Source organism: Mastacembelus armatus, chromosome 19 (genome assembly GCF_900324485.2).
Source record: "Mastacembelus armatus chromosome 19, fMasArm1.2, whole genome shotgun sequence".
Lineage (NCBI taxonomy): Eukaryota > Metazoa > Chordata > Actinopteri > Synbranchiformes > Mastacembelidae > Mastacembelus > Mastacembelus armatus.
The window spans coordinates 1270997-1290308 of NC_046651.1; the positions used below are offsets into that span (position 1 = coordinate 1270997).

At 38.5% G+C, this 19312-nt stretch overlaps 1 protein-coding gene across 1 annotated transcript in view; it reads left to right on the forward strand.

Moving 5' to 3' along the window:
* The first annotated feature begins 6379 nt into the window (after window positions 1-6379).
* Window positions 6380-19312, forward strand: part of ca10a (carbonic anhydrase Xa) — a 225703-nt gene continuing 212770 nt past the window's right edge. The window contains exon 1 of the mRNA XM_026315653.1: window positions 6380-6964. Within this exon, the coding sequence (XP_026171438.1) occupies window positions 6904-6964 (61 nt within the window). The 5' untranslated portion in view covers window positions 6380-6903. The remainder of the gene's footprint in view (window positions 6965-19312) is intronic.

A 19312-nucleotide genomic window follows, 5' to 3' on the forward strand; every position in this document is an offset into this window, starting at 1 on the left:
TAAAATAGCCTATAAATTTAATCAGCAACCAGCCTACAATTACTTCTGTATTTCTTATCCACACAAAACAGAAAAGTATATTAGATCAACTATGTTAGTTTGATGCCACTGAGACAGTATAACTGACTATTATCCTTGATTTATTTTTTTGTTTTGTTTTTTACAGCAACAGAAAAATCTGAGATATTCAGTGTTTCATTATCCATTACCAGTAATTCATTATTGCCGTCATGGACACTGTTCAGCAAAGGGTTGCATATGCTTGATTTAAGAATAGCTAAATTCTCAATCCATCGACAGCAGGGCTTTCTAACCATGGTCATCAAAAGCCCCTGTCCCCCACCCGTCCCCACCCCTACCTACTGCTAAATACATGGATCAGGTGTGCTCAAGCCAATCAAAAGTTGCAAGATAGTTGAAAAACAAGCAGGGCAAGGATTCAAGTACCAGGGTTGGCTGACCCCTGTTCTAGGTATTGTAGTTTGCCCCACTCATCAAGATAGTCAGCAGTTTGACCTGCAGCACTGGGTGTGGCACGTCGGTCATATTTTTCTGTCCGAACGTTTTTACCTTCTTGTAGTCATCTTGTTATATGATGGTGCAGTGAAGGATGAAGGTGCAGGACCCACATGCAGGACAGCACAGTCTTTTATTTACCTGGATTCACCAGGCTCAGGTACAAATGAGAACACTCTCTATACACTGAAATAAGCCATCAAGGCCACTCTGCCACTCGACGTCAAGACTCCACTAACCACGCCATTCGGCATGGACACAAAACTCTCCATCCCTCACTGATTTGCACGAACACGAACAAACGCAACATTAATCCTCCAACCAAGAACAAAACAGGGGAGGAGGTATATATACATGAGAACAAAAGGCTAAATAGAAAACAAGTGAAACTAATCTAGACTAATAAAACATTAAGCTACCTACAACCCATATAAGCAATTCCGGAAACCAGAAACCAAAATAAAAGTCCATGACCGGAAACTGAAAATACAGATGATAATGATGATAGTCAATAAAAGTGAATCCCAAAAAATGATAAATGATAAAAAGATACTCCAGAAAATATTCAGAATCACCACATTTTGAAGTTTTCTTCATTATTATTGAAGTAATCCAGTGATAGTTGTCTGTACATGCATACGTATATTGGCAGAATATACACAAATATAGACATAAAATATTGTTGTTGTAGCCCACAGTGTGTTGTAACTCAACAAATCTTTGGTAACGCTACAGCTGGAAATTTCTAATTTGAAAATTCTGCATCCTGAGCGTGAACTGTTCCATGAGTTGAAATGTAAAATATAAACAACTGGCATGGCTGACTGTGAGAAACTTGTCTAAATGAATATTTGTGTCATCAGCAGGGTTGCATTGCATACATAATTGAGGAAATAGCTTTATTTTTCCATCAGTGCAATTTGAACCTATTTGATGTTATCTTTATGTCACATTACAGATTTAATAAGATAGCCTTAAAAGAAGTCAAATATGTAAACTCAGATGAGTTGGATATGGTCTTCACTATGGTTTCTCACATACACAGAAATAGGCTCTTTGATGGACACTTTGAATCCTCCTGAGGCCAGTGGAAGGCTGTCTGTTTACAGCTGCAACATGACTGTCACCCTGAGAGAAAAGCAAAACCCCTGCTGAATAATAATGAGACCTGGTCATCTTTGAACAGATATATTGTGAATTAATAATAATTAGCCCAAATGAAATCTTTCAACGTGTTGCATTTTCTTGCTTTTTTCCTTCATGCAGCTAATCTCTCTCTCCTTCTCTGCCTTCCATTCTCCATCTGTTTCTAAGAAGGCAAAGTCGTTGAAGAAAAATAAAATCATTTGGCTGTCTTTAATGTGTTTTGATTTTCCCATTAGCAACCCAGTCATTCTTCCTCACATAGGCATGAGCATAATTAGTGTCTTTCATCTGCATAAATTTGGCCTCTGAACCACAAGAATATCGATCAGGCTTGCAAGAACAGCCGTACCTGCAAATTATGAAGTCTGCAGTGGCTGCCCGGTTACTGTGAAACCAGGATGTTTTTCCTTTTCTTCATCACAAACACATTAACAGCGTGGACTCTGGCTGCATCTTTGACTTATACATATTAGCTTATTGCCCTACATTCAAACCTGAGATGTCATTTGGCAGCGGCAGCAGCAGCCAAATTAGTAATAAAGTTTCAGTTTTCATTCTCTTAGGTGTTAATGCTTCTGCTTGTGCCAGCACTACAAATCACGCTGTTATTCTTGCTCACCCAGGACTGGACAATTTAGATGCAGAGAAAGACTAATCTTAGGGCCTGACGTTTGAGCAATTAAATTAACTGAAGTTTCTAATTACCTTATATAATATAATCAAAAGAAAAGAGTGAAGAATAAATGACAGCTAACAACTACAACAATACAATTATATTTAAGTATAATCATCCACAATATTAATGAAAAATAAGACAAAATCAGATAGAAAAAGGTGTCTATTCAGGGACAGAAGCTGCAGAACTGCAGACAAGATTTTAGACAACCTGACGTTTACATCTGCTGCTATTTTAGCCAATGTGCCAGTGATCTTTGGTAATGAAACATTACCCAGTGCCAGTGGCCATCAGGAGTGATGGGTTTTTTTGGAGTGCAGTGTCCTAATGCTCAGGCAGGCTCACTCTACATTCTCCACTGCTGAACAGCAATACTGTGTAACTATGCAGCCTGGAACGCCTGACTACATGATTCCAAGCATTTAAGGAGATCATAATATTAATTGCTTCGTTTAGAGTGAGGATGCACTCTTGATCATGTTGGAGCTGCTTCTAACATCTGCTTGCCCTCTAGTATCTGGAATGAAGTCTACAAAAGGAATTAGAGAACTTCTCAAACTTTTAATTGCAAGTAGCAAGGAGTGCAGTGAATGTGTGCCAACAAATGTCATATTGAAATGGCTTAATTACAGCCTTATTAAAGCTTAATATGTTGTTACTATATTGTTTTTTTTTTTCTTCTTGTTATCTACCTATGCACAGTAAAAGTGTGCTAGAGTTGGGAAACCAGCAAGCCAAAAATTCAGCCAGTTTCTAGCTATTAATTCATCACATCACGGTTCCTGCTTTTTCTTGATTCTTTTTCACTGTAATGAAGCCTCAGCATTATCACTGATATTTTTAGGTTTAGAACCGTTATGACTATGCAAAAACATTAACAAAACAGTTGAGTCCCTCCCTGTGTGCATGCCATCACTGAGGAACTTTTTAAAACCTATCAGTACTCAGTTGGAAACAAATCTGTCTGAAGAATCCTAGTTCCAACAGTTGTTACTCTATCTATGGCTATTTTCTAGTCAACAAGTTAACAGCGGACCTACTGGTTTACCTACACAAGGATTTTCCTAACTTATAGTTTTTAGGCCTATTTAAAGTTTTAAGTTAAAACATAATTGAACTGCCTTCTGCCTCTCTGGAAAACTTTCAAACAGCATTTGAATAACAAAAGCCTGAGCTACCTGGAATTCATTCACTAAAATCTTTTCACTTTTCTAAGCATTCCGAACAGCATTATTGCAATCCAGGATCATGATGAAAACACATCACTGAATCAGCAGTAACAGAATGAGGAGGTCAGGTGTAAAAACTGAACTGAGTCGTGAGAACAGCAATTTCCTTCCTCATGTCAGCATCACAGAGACCAGTGTCGGCTGAATAACAATCATATAAGAATGCACTTCAATATTGCACTTCCAAGAGAAAGCAACTTTCGAAAGGCCCTTGTGAGAAGTAGCTTCTTTACACCATGCAGGCCCACATGGCAGGAAAGAGACACCGGATGAGACTTGATGGGTAAAAGAATTTAAGACTGAAGGGACAGGGACTCTGCAGGGATGTACCTCTCTGATGTGGAAAAAGTGGCATTTGAAAAAACCGTCCATGTATGGTATTGATTGTATGTCATTCTCTACCTCTTGCCCAGCCTTTGTTAGTCAGAACATCACAGGAGCCACAAGAGGTAAGAGATAAAAGTGGGTAAGAAAATCATGGCATTAAGTTCTTATGCTTTCAAAAACCACAACATCATCTCCCCAAATATAGGCTTTTCAAAGGCTTGTGTCAAAGAGAATAACAGGTAGAATAACAGGGTTGGTATTTTATTACATGGAAGGTTTTTTTTTTCAGCTGCTGGCTGCTAAGGACTTCAGCTGTTACAGTTAGCTGCAGCTGGATTATGTTTCACCGTAGCTGTCTGCGTTTAAATGAATGGCAGATCCTACAGTAAGCCTTGTTACTGAAGAGAAGGGATCAATAGTGAGCTACTGGTCAGAATGTAAAATTACAGACATATGACAAATATGTGTGTCATGTGACATCAGATTTGTGAAATGTGAGTCTGAGTATCAGTGCCGGTACTGAAAACAATATTGTAATATTGTATATGACGTGTTAGTCACTGTATTTGTTGTCCTCATATCCCATTAAACATCATCATGCAATACTTTCCATTTAATTGTTTCAGCTGAAGTGCTAAAGGAGTGAAGGTTAAAGGGACAGAATATGTTTACTGAATGTGGTACAGTTTAAAAAATAATAATAATAATATAAACAATTATAATATGTTGCTTGCTAAATGCAAATATATAGTGTATTTTTAAACTACACCATAATTTTCAACATTTTTATTTTATTAATTTTCTTTATTTATATAGCAAAAAACAAAACAAACAAACAAACATTGCATCTCTTACATAGTTAGGTCAAGACCTTACAGTTTTATAGTCTAGGGTAAACCCCAAAAAATCCCTCTCCACCATCCCAGCACTTGGCAACAGTGGACAGCGAACAAACTGGAGAAAAGAGTTACATGTACATTGTTGGGAACTACTTTTAATGGTGATAAATCCACGTTTGTGCATATTTGTGGCAGGAGAATGGCTACAGTTCATGTGTTCATGATAATGATGGCAAATATCACCAGGTGCAACAGTGTGTTTCTTATATTTCTTGGACAACAAGAGAGCACAGAGCAGTAGTACATATCAACACTTAGCAGAATACAGTCATTGTTGGTTTGGATCTATGAATGGGATTTATATGTTTACATAAAAGTACACAATATCACCAACCTTAAGCTGTAACTACGGAGGCATTTTCTGTAATAAATAATGAAGTTGACTTCTGTGAAATGGTCAATGGGCATTCGAACAATTATATTTCAAGCCCGTGAAATGTAAATGTGTGTAATTTAATGTTTTGGCAAAAATGACACTTTGTTGCCTGCGGCGCACGGTTTTCATCCACCTGTGCCCCCGCCTGTCTGTGCGCGCCCGCGACCGCGCGCGTACCTCGGTCCCCGTGAATGCTGATGGTGTGTAGAACAACAGAGCATGGATGGCATCGCTGGGGGCCCGCTGCCAGGCTGGAGTCCACTAGGAACCGTTTGTGAGGATACAAACAGCGCGTGTGAGGTACACCACATTTCAAAAGGATCATCCTCATTCCTTAGATCACTGTCATTCATCATTACTCGCGTTTGGTGTATTTGTTAAAGATGTGTATTATTAGTATTATTATTATTGTTGTTGTTAATTTTAGCCTATTTTTTCCGAGATAGAATTAAGTCATCCTCTTTTAGCAGTTACCTACTTTCAGTTCCCAACACTGTCTCGTTTCAGGACAGATTATGGTGCGCCAAAGCTGCGAGGTTCGGGGTTGTCGAACCATTTTTTTATTTGCAGGGAATGTGTCTCCAGACATTGTGTTTTACTTCGCCCCCACTGACATACTCCCCGAGTTCACTCTTATGTTTGCACCGCAGGCCTGTCGTTTTGAAGAATCCGTGGTTTAGTTGCGCCCAGGGTGTGTGGGATAGAGTGAAAAGTGACGTTGCGTTAAGCTGAGCACGATCAACCAGAGCATGACAGGAAATCATATGGCCCTATGTAAAAATTAAAAGCACAGATGCAAGAACAAAATCCGACTGTGCAGCTGCTCAGAATAATAGGCATATGTCTAATAAAGATGGCAGATAACACAGTGTTATTATTATATGATGTAACCAAGTTATGCTTTAACAAGTAGGTCGTTTAAAATGAAGATTTGAATTAAAATATAGTTCGTAGTAGATCTGAGGCTCAGATCTCCCCTATAGTAAATGTTTTCTGATTGTTTTGTAGCCTGTCCTCTCACCCTTTAGCCCCGTATCCTCGTATTTTGCATCTTGAGTTCACAAGCGGAACATGTCACAAAAATATCAATAAAAGACAGGAACTTTTAACGCGTCAGAAAAGATGGGCTTTTATTGTGTTAGCTGACGTCGGAAGCTTATTTTGTATTTCTGTGCATTTGACGCTAGCCTGGCAGTGACGGGGGAGAAGACTAGATCGGAGGCTCGCCACCTGGCGATGCGAGTTTTCTGAGTCTCCAGGTGTTAGTCAGGTTCCAGAGCTGTCCCACCTCATTATTCAATGCTTCCTCTTTCTGTCTTTCCACTTAGAGATTTTACTGAAACTATCATGACTGACTTCCGTAGTAACAACGGGCTGCCCGCTCTGTGAATCGGCGACAGATGGATGGATGGATAGATGTGTCCGTTCTGGGGCGCGCTGGAATAATACAGTGAACTGACTGAGGATCAGTGTCCTCTCCCGGCTGCTCGTCTGGCAGGAGTTCGTCCTTTGTTTTGCCATCTCTGGAGTTGTTACATTTACTGGTGGGAACGTGCAACATTTTTCTTCAAGCTTTGATCTCATGCTATGTGTCTGGTTTGGAAAATACCTGGAGGAAGGTGTACAGAGGGATCCAGCCTAGGAGCACAGGACATCTGCGACTGATAAACCCCGTTTCTTATTTTAGTCTTTTTTCCTAATCTGCACGTAATGTACGTGGAATGAAAACAGAGAATGGATATAATCTGGGAAATACTGATCATTCTTCAAGCCAATTTCATTGTCTGCATATCAGGTGAGTTATGGGCGTCGTTTGGACAGGTGCATCAAATAAACCCATTAATGAATTAACTAGATGTTGCCTAAAACTCTGTGCGCTTTGGTTTGGGAGAGAAAATAGGACTAATCCGCAAGAAATGTTTCTCAGGACGCACTGAGCCAAACTGCTAAATGTAGCCCAGTTTGTGTTCCTGGCACGAAATATTGGTGTGTTTTTTTAAAATCGTGGGTTTCCTGCAGATTGTTTTACGTGTTTAACAGTCACAGTGCAGCCTCCACAACTGGATGCGCAGGCTTCTGACGCACGCATGACATGGGTTTTCTTGTTATTCAAACCTTAATGAACATGAAGGACTATTTGTTATATTTTTTTCTTTCCCCGTGAACAGATCGCGTGTTTTCTACATCTCCTCTCACTTGTCATCTAAGTCATGTCTTTGCGAGATCGCTGGGCAATTCAGTCAGTTATTACCAAATAAAGCAGTTGTGCGCACCGGTGAGCGCACGGTAGCCTACTCTGCGGTTGATGAGCGGACGCGGCACTGTACTGTAGGTCATGCTGTGTTATAGCAGCCTGTGTGCACTGTACAGAGCGAAGCGCCTGAGCAATCACCATATATCAGTGAAGCAAAGCGTGTTCTCACTGTGTTGTGTTTTGGTGGATAGATTTGTAACTGGCCTATTTTACACCATACTCTTTTTAGTTTACAAGTTTCAATCTTTATTGGTGCATTTAAACTACGTATTAATCTAAGAAGACTTGTAATAGTCTTATTGTTATAAGAACATTTCTAAATGAAGTTTAAAAAAAAAAACAGGGCAGATTTTAGTGAATTGCTTCAACTTACCTGCGACAGGAACAGATCAGGATACTGTGCACTGACCACATCATGATAGTCTAACTGACTTTATGCACGCCAGGCTCTCCTTGGTTTCTTTGTAGCTTTGAGGCCCCGGGTTGCCAATCAACAGAAGTTATATATGACAGGCAGCCTACATCTGTTTCAGTGGCCTACAGGCCCACCACCAGTTTTGATTGGTTTTAACTTCAGTCACTCAAGCAGGAGCATTGAAAAATGAATAGAAATCCATCTGTGAACCATTATAATGCTGTATTCAAGAATGGAGACCTCATTTGTTTTCTGTCACTAAGTTCAGACTGGTCCAACCCAGGCAGTGTCCAGGCATGAATACAACTAGAAAATAACACCATACAGTTACCTCTTTTATTTACTTTCATTGAGACTCAGTTTCCATTGTAATGGACATTTCATATTTTTTTATCTTAGCCAGTAAGTATGCTTAAAATTTGTTTCTCCACACAGAAAGGTCGGGATATTTAATCCTTAATATTTTGACATGCACAGCAAAGGCTTTTTTCTTTTATTTATTTTCATGCTTACCTTTTTCAGAAAATTCAAGAACAGTCAAGCTCAAGATCTTGCTGGAGTTTGTTCTTTTTGTTTGTATGTTGCTTTTCATTCTGAATTCATGCTTTTTTTTTTACATGTTTGGTTGTGCCTATATTAATTGGGAGTCATAGTACAATGCAGTAATGAAGTGCAAGTTAGTCATGTGGACATGCAAACGTGCTGCTTCTCCGGCTGCTCAGTGTTACAAAGCCCTGGTATGTTTCTTAACCTTTGGGCCTGTGTGTCATCTGTACTTGTGTGAGTCACATTTGAAAGTGAAAATCTTTGAGATTGTAAAAGTGTCAGTATTTTTTTATGTTAGTGGCATTTGCCTCATTTATCAGCCAGTTCTTATAATATACTCTGATATCACATTCAGCTACATAAATACATAGACATAAATATACGAGCAAACCAGTCTTTGGAAGGTGGGGTATTATCTTGCACAGCTGAGCCTGGACTGTGGACATGAAAGGCTTCTTAGTGCCAAGACTTTAATCTATGATGTAATCAAGTGGCAAAGCTTGGCATCACTCAAATGACAACGAACAGGACACTGACTCTGGGGGGACTGTGACAGCACCCTCAGGTAATTTTCTGAATAGATCAAACTTAAAACTGTGTATAGATAGATGTTGTTGGATTGATTAGATTGAAACACAGCAGTAAAGTGGCAGGTCTTACAATCAAAACAAAGCAGAGCAAAGTCCATAGAGGGTGAGGGGAACTGAAGAGTTAGGTCATAATTCTCTTTGAGTTCTTCCTCTCACACAGTCATTTGATCCATAGTTAACATACGAGTTCTGAGTATAGCTGTTTTAATGAGTGCCCAGGACTTTCATCACCAGGGAATTGAACTACTTTATAGTGCTGCAGTATTGTGGCAACTTGGGAAAAAAATGCCCAGTTGGAGCTGAATATGTAAATTACATGCTCAATATACCCCAAAGTTTCAGGCTCATTAGTGAATCTCTCTCTCTCTCTCTCTCTCACTCTCTCTTAATCTGAGAGTATTTCTTTTGTTGTATGTGGTTCCATGGAAAATTGTTCGGGGTCTATTTGGTTATCTAGAGTAACCAGGACATTTTTTTTCTGGACAGGATTGTTGCTGTTTAATGCTATAATTTTGTTTGCAGCACCCCAAACAAAATTCACCTCCATTGCATTGCGTTGGAAGCCAAAATCTGAACTCTTATGAGGCCAGAGATTTGGTGGAATGGGGGTTAAGGTTCTGGGTATTTTTTCACCTCTACCATTTCCTGTTATATTTTTGATGATTTGCCCAGGCTGTAAATTAAAAACCTCTAACAGCATGGTCCCACTAGACAGATGTTAATGTAGGGTCAAACTCATCTGGAGTCTCAACTCACAAGCCTCATACTCAATTTTGATTTGTCAACATTTTGTATTCCCCCATGCCCTTTTTTGCTCAAATTAGTGTAGCAAAATTGTGGTTTGCAATCCATTTCTTTCATATAATGGTTCATAATTTATTTTAGAGAATATTGGTTTCTTTATGTTACAGAAAGCATCCATATTTATGGGAAATTATATAGGTATTTTATGTTTGTCTTGCTTCAGGCAGAAGATAGAAAAGAGTAATTCTCTTTTTGTCATGTCATTTCTTTATGGATTGCTAATTAGAAATGATGTTGTGGTTATTTGACAATGGTGCTTTGATGTTACACAGGATACACATTCTCCTCAGCCTCTATATTAATACATAATGCCTGTTTCATCCATGTCATATTCGTTTGACAGTTGGATTGAGCTCTGCTAATTTATTATGCTGTAGAATATGAGCTATAAGAGTTTATGTTCAACACACTGTTGTTTCATGTCATCATGGAATACAGTCCCACACACATACTTTTGCCATTTTCTGTAGATTAATTTGCAAATTACATACACAAAAACAGTAAAACAGCATTGTTGAACGTGATAATGCATTTGATCGTTCTTAAGACACACAACTTTATTGAAGATTATGTACCATGTGAACACAGCAAAAAAAAAAAAAGCAAAAAAAAAAGCAAAATATTTAAAGTGGTTTTTGACTCACACTGGTTGAGGTCCAGTTTTAAAGAATAACTACACTCATAGTGGTAAGTAGTAAAAATCTGTTTAATATGAAGACTAGTCATTTTGCCCAGGTTTGAGCATATAACATACTTCTGACGTTTACAAAATTTAGCTCATTGTGCCATATAATGTAACAAGTCAAAGACAATCATTATGTGATGTAACCTTTCCCATTTATTTATCAGTTTTTACACACAGTTGTATGGTTATCTAGAGATCTCTTGCTCTAAGCTAATGTTGCCTGGTTACTAATGTGTACAGGTAACTGTTAATGGTAGAAGAAGGCAGACAGAGACAGACAGAGAGTCAAATATAACCAAGAGATTAATTTCTCTACCACAGTAGAAATGGTATACATTGCTACTGTCTATATCCTGAGCATATCTAGACACTCCAGGCTGACTACACTCACATTTCCCACACAAACCACAGAAATTTCTTCATAGGAGAGACCCTAACCTAGCCACAACACAGACAGCTAGTATATCAGCTGTCTTAGGCATAAATGTGCTTGAGAGGGCCAGAGCCTCTGTGCTTTTTCATTATCAGGTATAGCTATCCATGCTATTTTCACTCAGTTACTAGTTTCCATCCTTGTCCCAAATGAGCAGCAAATGAGATTCTTCATTTAGTAGTGGATCTTCCAAAATTTGGAAATCTAATAACTCCATTTAGTGCAACCCCACTGACACAGAGTTTGCCTGGGCCTTTCAGGGATCTGAGCCACTGGGAATCTGGATTCCTGGGGCAGTTGCCTGCTTTTGATGCTTCCATCTTAATCTAAGTAACAGTGAGAAGAACCAAGTTAAATGATGCATGCAGCTGTCATATATCGATAAGTATAATTTATTGGCAGTAATTTGATCTCAGTTTGAGCTTCAGGATGATCAGAGGCTCAGTTCTCTAATTTGTAGCGTGAGTAGATATATCTTTAATGCCCACAAATATCAATAAAAGGGTCTACCATTGTATAAGTACTTAGGCTGCCTTCAGGCTGGATATTTGCTCTAATGACCAAATCAAAGATCAGAAATTCAGACTCAACAGATACACAGAAAAATTGTGGCTCTTTCAGATATTCCAGAGAAAAATATCAGTATTGATTTTTGGTGAGCTCCTGGGTGGTGAAATCTATAAAGACTTGTTGTGAGTACTTTTACACAATTTATTTCTATTATGGCAAAAGGCCAGACCAAGAATATGTTGTCATAGCACTGTGTTATAGCAGACATTCAAGAAGTGATTTTCACCTTTCCTCTCCCACAGTATTTGTATATTTCCTCTGCCCGGAAGTGCTCAAAAGACCAGTTCTAAACAGGATTTGACATTATGTGCCTGGTAAACTGTTTTGTGTGCTGTTCTCCATCTGTTCATACACAGAAATGTCTCTTTCACTTTCTCAGTCCTCAGCTTTGAATTAACAACTTCTCAGCAGAAATATTCCTGTTGCCATGCTGTGACAACAATGACTGATTCTTCTTGTATTTAATGCTTCTCATAGAACAAATGGAAAAATACAAATGAGGGTAGGATCATTTCATTTTTAAGCATGTTTGAAAAAAAAATCTGTTTGTGAGAGCAGATTGTAGCTTTAAGATAAAATAAACAGTTTTATGTTTCTATTACAGAACCATCCTTTCCTGTCTCTTAGCACATGCTATATCCTAAATTTCTCTTCAGGGATTTTATCTTATCTTATCTTAGCTTATGACTCTTTCTGTCTGTCCATTATTTTGTCCAGTCTATATGTTCCTCAGAAGCCTTCAAATAGACAAAACAGCACTGAAAAAATTGATGTTTCCATAAAATATTTAAAGGGGTCATTGGGTTGTGTTCCTAAAGGAGACAAATGAAAAGACCAAGACCAACAATGTGTTACTTTATCTATCAGTAGTTTCTGAACTTTCTATAATGTCTGTGGATGTATAATGGGGACAAATGTAAATTTTAAAAAAAAGCTCACTAATTTGTTGGTTTTATCTTTTCACTAGAAGAAAAAATTAGATAACAATTTAAATTAAATAATGCCAGCCTTATCCTTTAAGATATACTTTATATTTTATAATATTGTTTTTTGCCTGCCTTAATAAAATTAATATTTTACTAAGGTACTGTAAAGTACTTTACCAAAATGATGATTAATAAGTGCAAACTATAATTACTACTATCAGTGAATATTTGACATTAAGGAAATAATAGGCTCTTATTTTGAAAAGAATATAAGTAGCAAATATTTAAAAGTCATGCAAGTTAAAAAAATTATTTTATTTTCTGTATGGTCCCTCGAGGAAGGCTGGATGCATACACTCCTTTTAAATAATGACTATGTGCCTAATGTTAATTTATCATGCAGCTGTGATAAATAATTCAGCTTTTCCATACAATTTACATATGATTTTAGCTGAGGATGAACAGGAATTCATCCTTCATTTGTACACTTTGGTGTTGTCAGCTATAGTGCTGCAATAATGTTTCTTCAGCACCACAGTTGGTTTGTCTGCCTGTCTTTTGTGCTAATCCGACAACCTGTTTAGAAACTGGGATTAAATCAGACTTGATGTTTTCAGTTGTTAAAATGATCTTTTTCCTCTCCCATCCATCCATCCATCATCTATACCTGCTTATTCCTTAACCAGGGTCACGGGGATCTGCTGGAGCCTATCCCAGCTCTCTTTGGGTGGAAGGCTCCTCTTGTATCATTGCATTTATTTTGTGTCCTCTGGGGCTAAAATGGAATTTCTGCTTGCAGAACATGTTTGACTGAAGTGATTAAAGTTGCTAAAATTCAATATTGAATTCTTTTGCAGACATTGCTTTGAAATTGCAGTGGCAGTAATGAAATCCCCGTATCACCAATTACTTGAATTTTTTTTGAAAACTAGTTGTGCAAGCCAAGCGTTGGCTCCAACGCAAAGCAATATCAACACCTGACTGCTGCCAGGGACAGAGGCCCATTAGTGGCTCTGCTTCCTCTGTTGAACCTGATTTTGTGAAGAACTGTGGCTGCCACAGATAATCACACATTACTTTCAGAGACAAACCTAGCCCCAGGGAAGCTTAGAAATTCAAATGGGATGATGAAATCACAGGGTCGAGCCTTTGGTGGATTTGTGACAATAATGCATCTCTATCGGTTTATGTCACAGACCAAACACTCATTTAAACAAGGACTCCTGCCATCGCTCCCAACCCTGCTGTAAGGGGATGTACCTCATGTCACAAACCCCTGTAACACTTGCCTTCTACAGTATGTGTCTGCGTGAATCTCTACCCACATTCATCCATGGCTGTATGGTCAGTGTACAGTATGTGTCTCCTGCCCTTTAGGTAAGAAGGGATGGTTGAAGTTCTATATAAAATCTGAATCTAGTCAACTCAAGTTCAACTTTTAACATGTTTAGGCAATTAAAGTGACAAATAGCTCATTAATTCAATCAACTTCTGTAATCAGGTTGGCTGACTGGGAAGACAAACACTACAGGTTTGAGTGGTAGCCTAATTAATATTCATAATCTGAAAATGGAATGAGCAGCATCATGTTCCACTAATGAAGAGCCACTGCTCTGTTGGTGTTAACATGCAAAAACACACAGTCTACTCTCAGCCAGGAAAGTAATGTTGAGGCTTAACATAGTTGGTATGAATTCCAGTCATGTATGGTATGACACCTGAGTGGTCACAACAGCAGGTGTGGCAATAAGCCCACTGTTGGTTTTGGAAATTGGCACACACACACCTGTCTCAGTTCCTGTGTGTGAAAGGTATGGGGGAACAGGTTTCTCATGCTGCAATACAGTTTTCTTTGCAATACAGCAACTATAGTACATGAAGCACATTTTCTGTTTACCCTAATACCTGATGGTAAATGTCTAAGCAAGGGCTGGAGAGTCGCTTTTTTAGTTTTGTTGTGTTTAGTCGTGTCTTGCTTGTTTCACCTTAAGTTTCTTCAAGCCTTGGATCTTAGCTGTCATAAATAAAGCCAGGTGACTGTGCTTGTAAGAAGAGGTCCCAGCAATTTTACCAACAAATGATAAATGATGTTACATTTATTCTATGTGCACGGTAAATATGTCTGCATGGTTGATATGCAAGCCACATTTCAGCTCCAGCAGTTTTGGCAAAAAGACTTCCCTCACCAAAAACATGACAGTACTGGCTTTTTGTGCACATTCACATATTCTTTGGTTACATTTCTTCGTCATGCTAATAATGGCTGCCCTTTTTTGGAAACAAAGGTACATGTTTTTGTTTTTTTTTCCAAATCATGGCACCAGTCTTTGCCTAACCTAATGTCGGTACTGCAGTTTGTCAATGCCAGAATTGAGTAGTATTGTAGTTTTATTTACCTGGATAAAACCAAACATTCCTAACTTTGGAATGATAATCTAGATTATCATATGAAATTGTCAGAGTACTGACAAGCAAACACTTTGTTTATGGAAGTCAGTAGGAGGTAGGCTATCACAACCAAATGCTGAGGTTATGTCATGATTTGGTTTAGGGTTAATAAGATTAAGGAATGAATAATATGGATAAGAAGTCCTCCCAAATATATAGTAATACAAATTAATGTGTGTGTGCTGGAACATGTGTATTTGTGAGAGTGGCCACCTTGCCAGTCCCCAAGCAGACACAGCTCATCACATCTGCTGCTCAGGAATCTAAAGTCTATCAGCCAGCTGGAGTGAGACGACCTCTACGCCAGCTGTAATTTACCACAGGGAGATGGAATGGGGTGTGCGTGTGTGTTTAGTTTGGGATTGACTCAGCCAAATGAGTAAGTCGGTAACAGAGACTGACAGAGAAAGCAATTTGGGAGCAAGGAAGGAAACCAGAAGCTGCAGTGTTGCTGGTGATATGAAGGCATCATTTTCTTGAGCACCAAACATATAACAGCTCTGCCTCCTGTATACATGAGCACCAGCCAAGTGTCCCACTTCACTGCCCACCACACACAGGCCCTGTCAGGGAAACCAAATCTCCAGCTGCTAATCTGATAATCCTGTGCAGATGTGTGTCCTGCAATAGGAATAGGACCAGTGTGTGTTTGTAAGAGGGAAAAGCAGAGTAAGTGAGTGCATTCTACACTAAGTGGGTGGGTGATACAGAGACACACAGAGCGGGTGTTTATTGAGCCTTCACTTTCTCCTGTCTTTCTGTGACAGACACTGTTTGTTTTGCCATGTCACCAGTTCTTCTGGAATAATCTGCAGGCAGTGTTTACGCATCCTGCCAAGGGTTTAAGACAGCAGACATACTGTGTTTGATCAATCTGGAATCTGAAAAAAGCTGCAGTTGTTACAGTTTAAGTGTATAGGTCATAAAAGCGATAGTTCTAATGCTATTTATAGTTTTTTAACAGATTGATCAATTTGCATGAATGTCAGAGATTCATTCAGGATATATGAAAAGTTTATAGAAAGTAGTTTCATAATAAATTTAATTCTCCAATATCAATAATCCCCCATGCATATAATATGTTTCTATGCATATAATATGTTTCTCATTTTTTCAGGTGATTGAATGTTTATTCTTTAGGCTATAGTGAAATCTGGAAGATGACAAAATTACACTTAGGGTTTGAAGCCACCAAATGTTTACTGGAACTGTAGTGCCCAAACTGAACACATGTATGCAAGTGTGACATATACTAAGATTGTTATAGAGCTGTGAATAACACATTTAAAGGGATAAGAGACATTTAAGCCGCAGTCACACAAGTTGTACATTAGCTCCTAAGAGCCAATTACAGAAAAGGTGTTTGGTACTTAGTTAAATTGTTAACAGTTAAATTAACAGTCCTTGCAAACATAGATCTACTGTGAGCTTTCATTCCTTGGTCTTGTTAAAAACATTTTTACTTGTGAAGAGACTGGGTGATGACGTTCACCTGGTGAACGTTAGGTAAGCAGTCTCTGATCACATTCAGATGTTCGATTTACTGTTAGCAAAAGTGCCGCTTTTAATATATATGTTAATAATATAATATATCACTGTCAATTATACTGTGCAATTCATTGCCTCAATCATGTATAAATGTGTGTCATTAGTTTTTATGTCTGGTTTCACAGTTGAGCAAACCTTAAAAAAGAAAAAAGAGGCTAGTTTGGGTGTGTTTTAAGTGGAACTGCAAAATGTGCATGTTCTGGGATAAATAATGGCTGAATGAGTGAGTATGGTTAAATTTGAGGGCACTGCAGTAGACTCTTCACCGCAGCTATTCTTGGCTCTCTGAATGTGTGCTGAGACACTGCTGGCTGCACAGAAGCTGTTACACACTGTGGTAAGTACAGTGTCTAGTCACTGGCACAGGTACACAGGGTTTTATGAGGTTCAGCTCAATAGGATGAGAGACCAGGAAGGACAAAGGTACTCACATTCTTGAAACTCTCTCTATTATTGATGGGTGCCTCCCTTTGTCTGCTTCACCTCTCCATTCTCTAGCTCTTTAAGCACAAACAAAGTCATGGATTGCTTCTTTTTTGGTGCTTAGCGAAAAAAAACTACTGAGGAAATTGTAACGATGAGGATTGGAACAGATCAGAGGAAGTAGTCAAACTGAGACTGAGTGTTCTTGTCAGAGTTTGAGTTAGATTTTGGTGCAATCAGTGATCCCTAAACATGCAACCACTTCTGTGGATCTTCTGAATATAGCTCTCATACTACATCTGATAAGATGGATAAAAACAAAACAAAACAAAAAAACACTGCTCTGTTGACCCAACATTGCCTATTAGCTGTGGGACAGTTAAATGTTTGTGCTGATACTTGCATTTCACACCTGATTTAAAGACAGACTTCAGAAGTTTTACACATATGATAGTGTGAAAAAGCTTAAGCAAAACCCTGATGATGGGTGGTTGAGCCTGGGCTTGAGACTAAAAATGTAACAAAAACTAACAGAACCCTTACAAAACATGGTCCTGGGGTTAAAAGGTCAGGGACAATCACCAGGCTAGTAGGGTGGATTGAACTGGATTGTATTGCATTATAGCAACTGCTGGACCTGTTTTTTTTAAACCTGACAATTATTATGGACTAAAAGCATTGATTTTTCTGAAGTTAAACAAACATTATTTAGCTATAGGTAAAAAAAAAATTGTAGGCTATTGCAAAGCAATAACAAATAAATCCCATTAATATAGAGGAAATTTTCTGTTTATTTGCCCTAGGCTTGCTATGGGAAAAAATATTTTGAAATGACTGTGTATTGCACTTTGAACAAGGCTAAAACACAGATGACCTACACTCACTATGGTTTGTGAATGCCTCTAGTGTAGGCAAGCAGAGCCCCTTAGCTCACCTGGCCTTAAAATGGACACAATGGTACAATGTTGGACACGTTTGTAAGTTACCCATGGAACAAAGTTTAAATGCATACAATGAGATTTTGTAGAGAAATGTTTGGGTTTGATTGAATGACTAGTGCCTCCTGATCTCACACATGAAGGGTGTGGTTCTGAGATAGCATCTATCGCCTTTGCATTTTAAATAGGAAACCAGTTGGTTTGATTCAGTCTACAAGGCCAAGATCTTTCACTGTGTGGCACAAAAGCAAATATGCACACACACTCACACACAGCTGGGGCTATTAAAGAGAAGCACCAACAGGAGCTTGGTGAGAGATAATTGTCTCATAAGTCAGTAAGCACAGCTGTTGGCAAGGTCAAGTTTCATTTGTGGACTCTCAGTTTTGTCTTGGTGTCTTTTTCAATGTGTCTTCTTCTCTCGTTTTTCCCTTTTGGTGTCTGTCTGAGCCTGCCCTGTACCTGTCTGGACCCTGTCACTCCTCTCCATCCTTCACTCTGTCTCTCTTTCTGCATGGTTAGGCTTCAGGATTGCTTGTGCCATTCAATGAATATTAATAGAAGGGTTTGGATATTATATGACAATGAACTGTTTATTTAGAGAATCTCTCTCTTTTGGCTTTATGGGAGGTTTAGCTGGGAGTGGCTGAGCTCTGAGGATGAAATGCACCAGTGCTGTGCTAAATAGGATTCAGGTCAGTAAGAGACTGTGGCCAACCAGATCTGTCATACTGCTTTAGAGGAGCCTTCTCATTTCAAAGCAACACCACAGCAAAGCATGAAGCTGAAACTGGGAGTTGAATTGAGGGCGTTTCAAGTGCCTGTGTTTTTATGAGACATGATTGGCTGACTCAGGACAGACCACTGAAGTTAAAGTAGCACTACTGAAGATACTCTGTTTTTGTAAAACCTATTAGCAGCGAATTGTAGCTACGATGTTATTTTCAGTGAGGTATGAAAACCCTAGGTTTGACCAATTTAACAAGAAAAGGAAGGACAGATAAAAAAAAAAGTTTGACACAAGGTATTAAGTGAGGACAGAAGAAAGGAAGGACAAGCAGGAAAAAGGATAGAGGCAAATAATGGTGTAGTGTAATAAAAAAAAAATGCAAAAACATAAAATGAATGACCAAAATCAATGCCTAAGTAAGGAGAAGAAATAAATGGGGAGAGGGGAGACATAAAGATAGAAGGAGAAAAAAATGAAGCAAGGAAGAAACATGATTACTAGAAACAAATTGATATCACTGATGAATTACTGAACTAAAGACAGGGAGGGAAGGAAAAAAAATATGTATGAAATAAAAATAGAAGGGCGTTATAATGGAAAATGTAAGTAAGAAAGGAAATAAAAACTGAAACAACCAAAAAGAAATAATAAACAAAAGGAAAGTGAAAACATACATAAAGGACTGGCTGCAGGAAGAAAAGCAGGAAAGTATAATGGAAGGACACAAATAAGGAACTTAAGAGATTTTTTTGGAAAGGTAAGTGTTTCATCCCATCAAAACTATACTTAATTATGATGCATGACTGTAGAGCGAAAAACAACGCTTTACATTT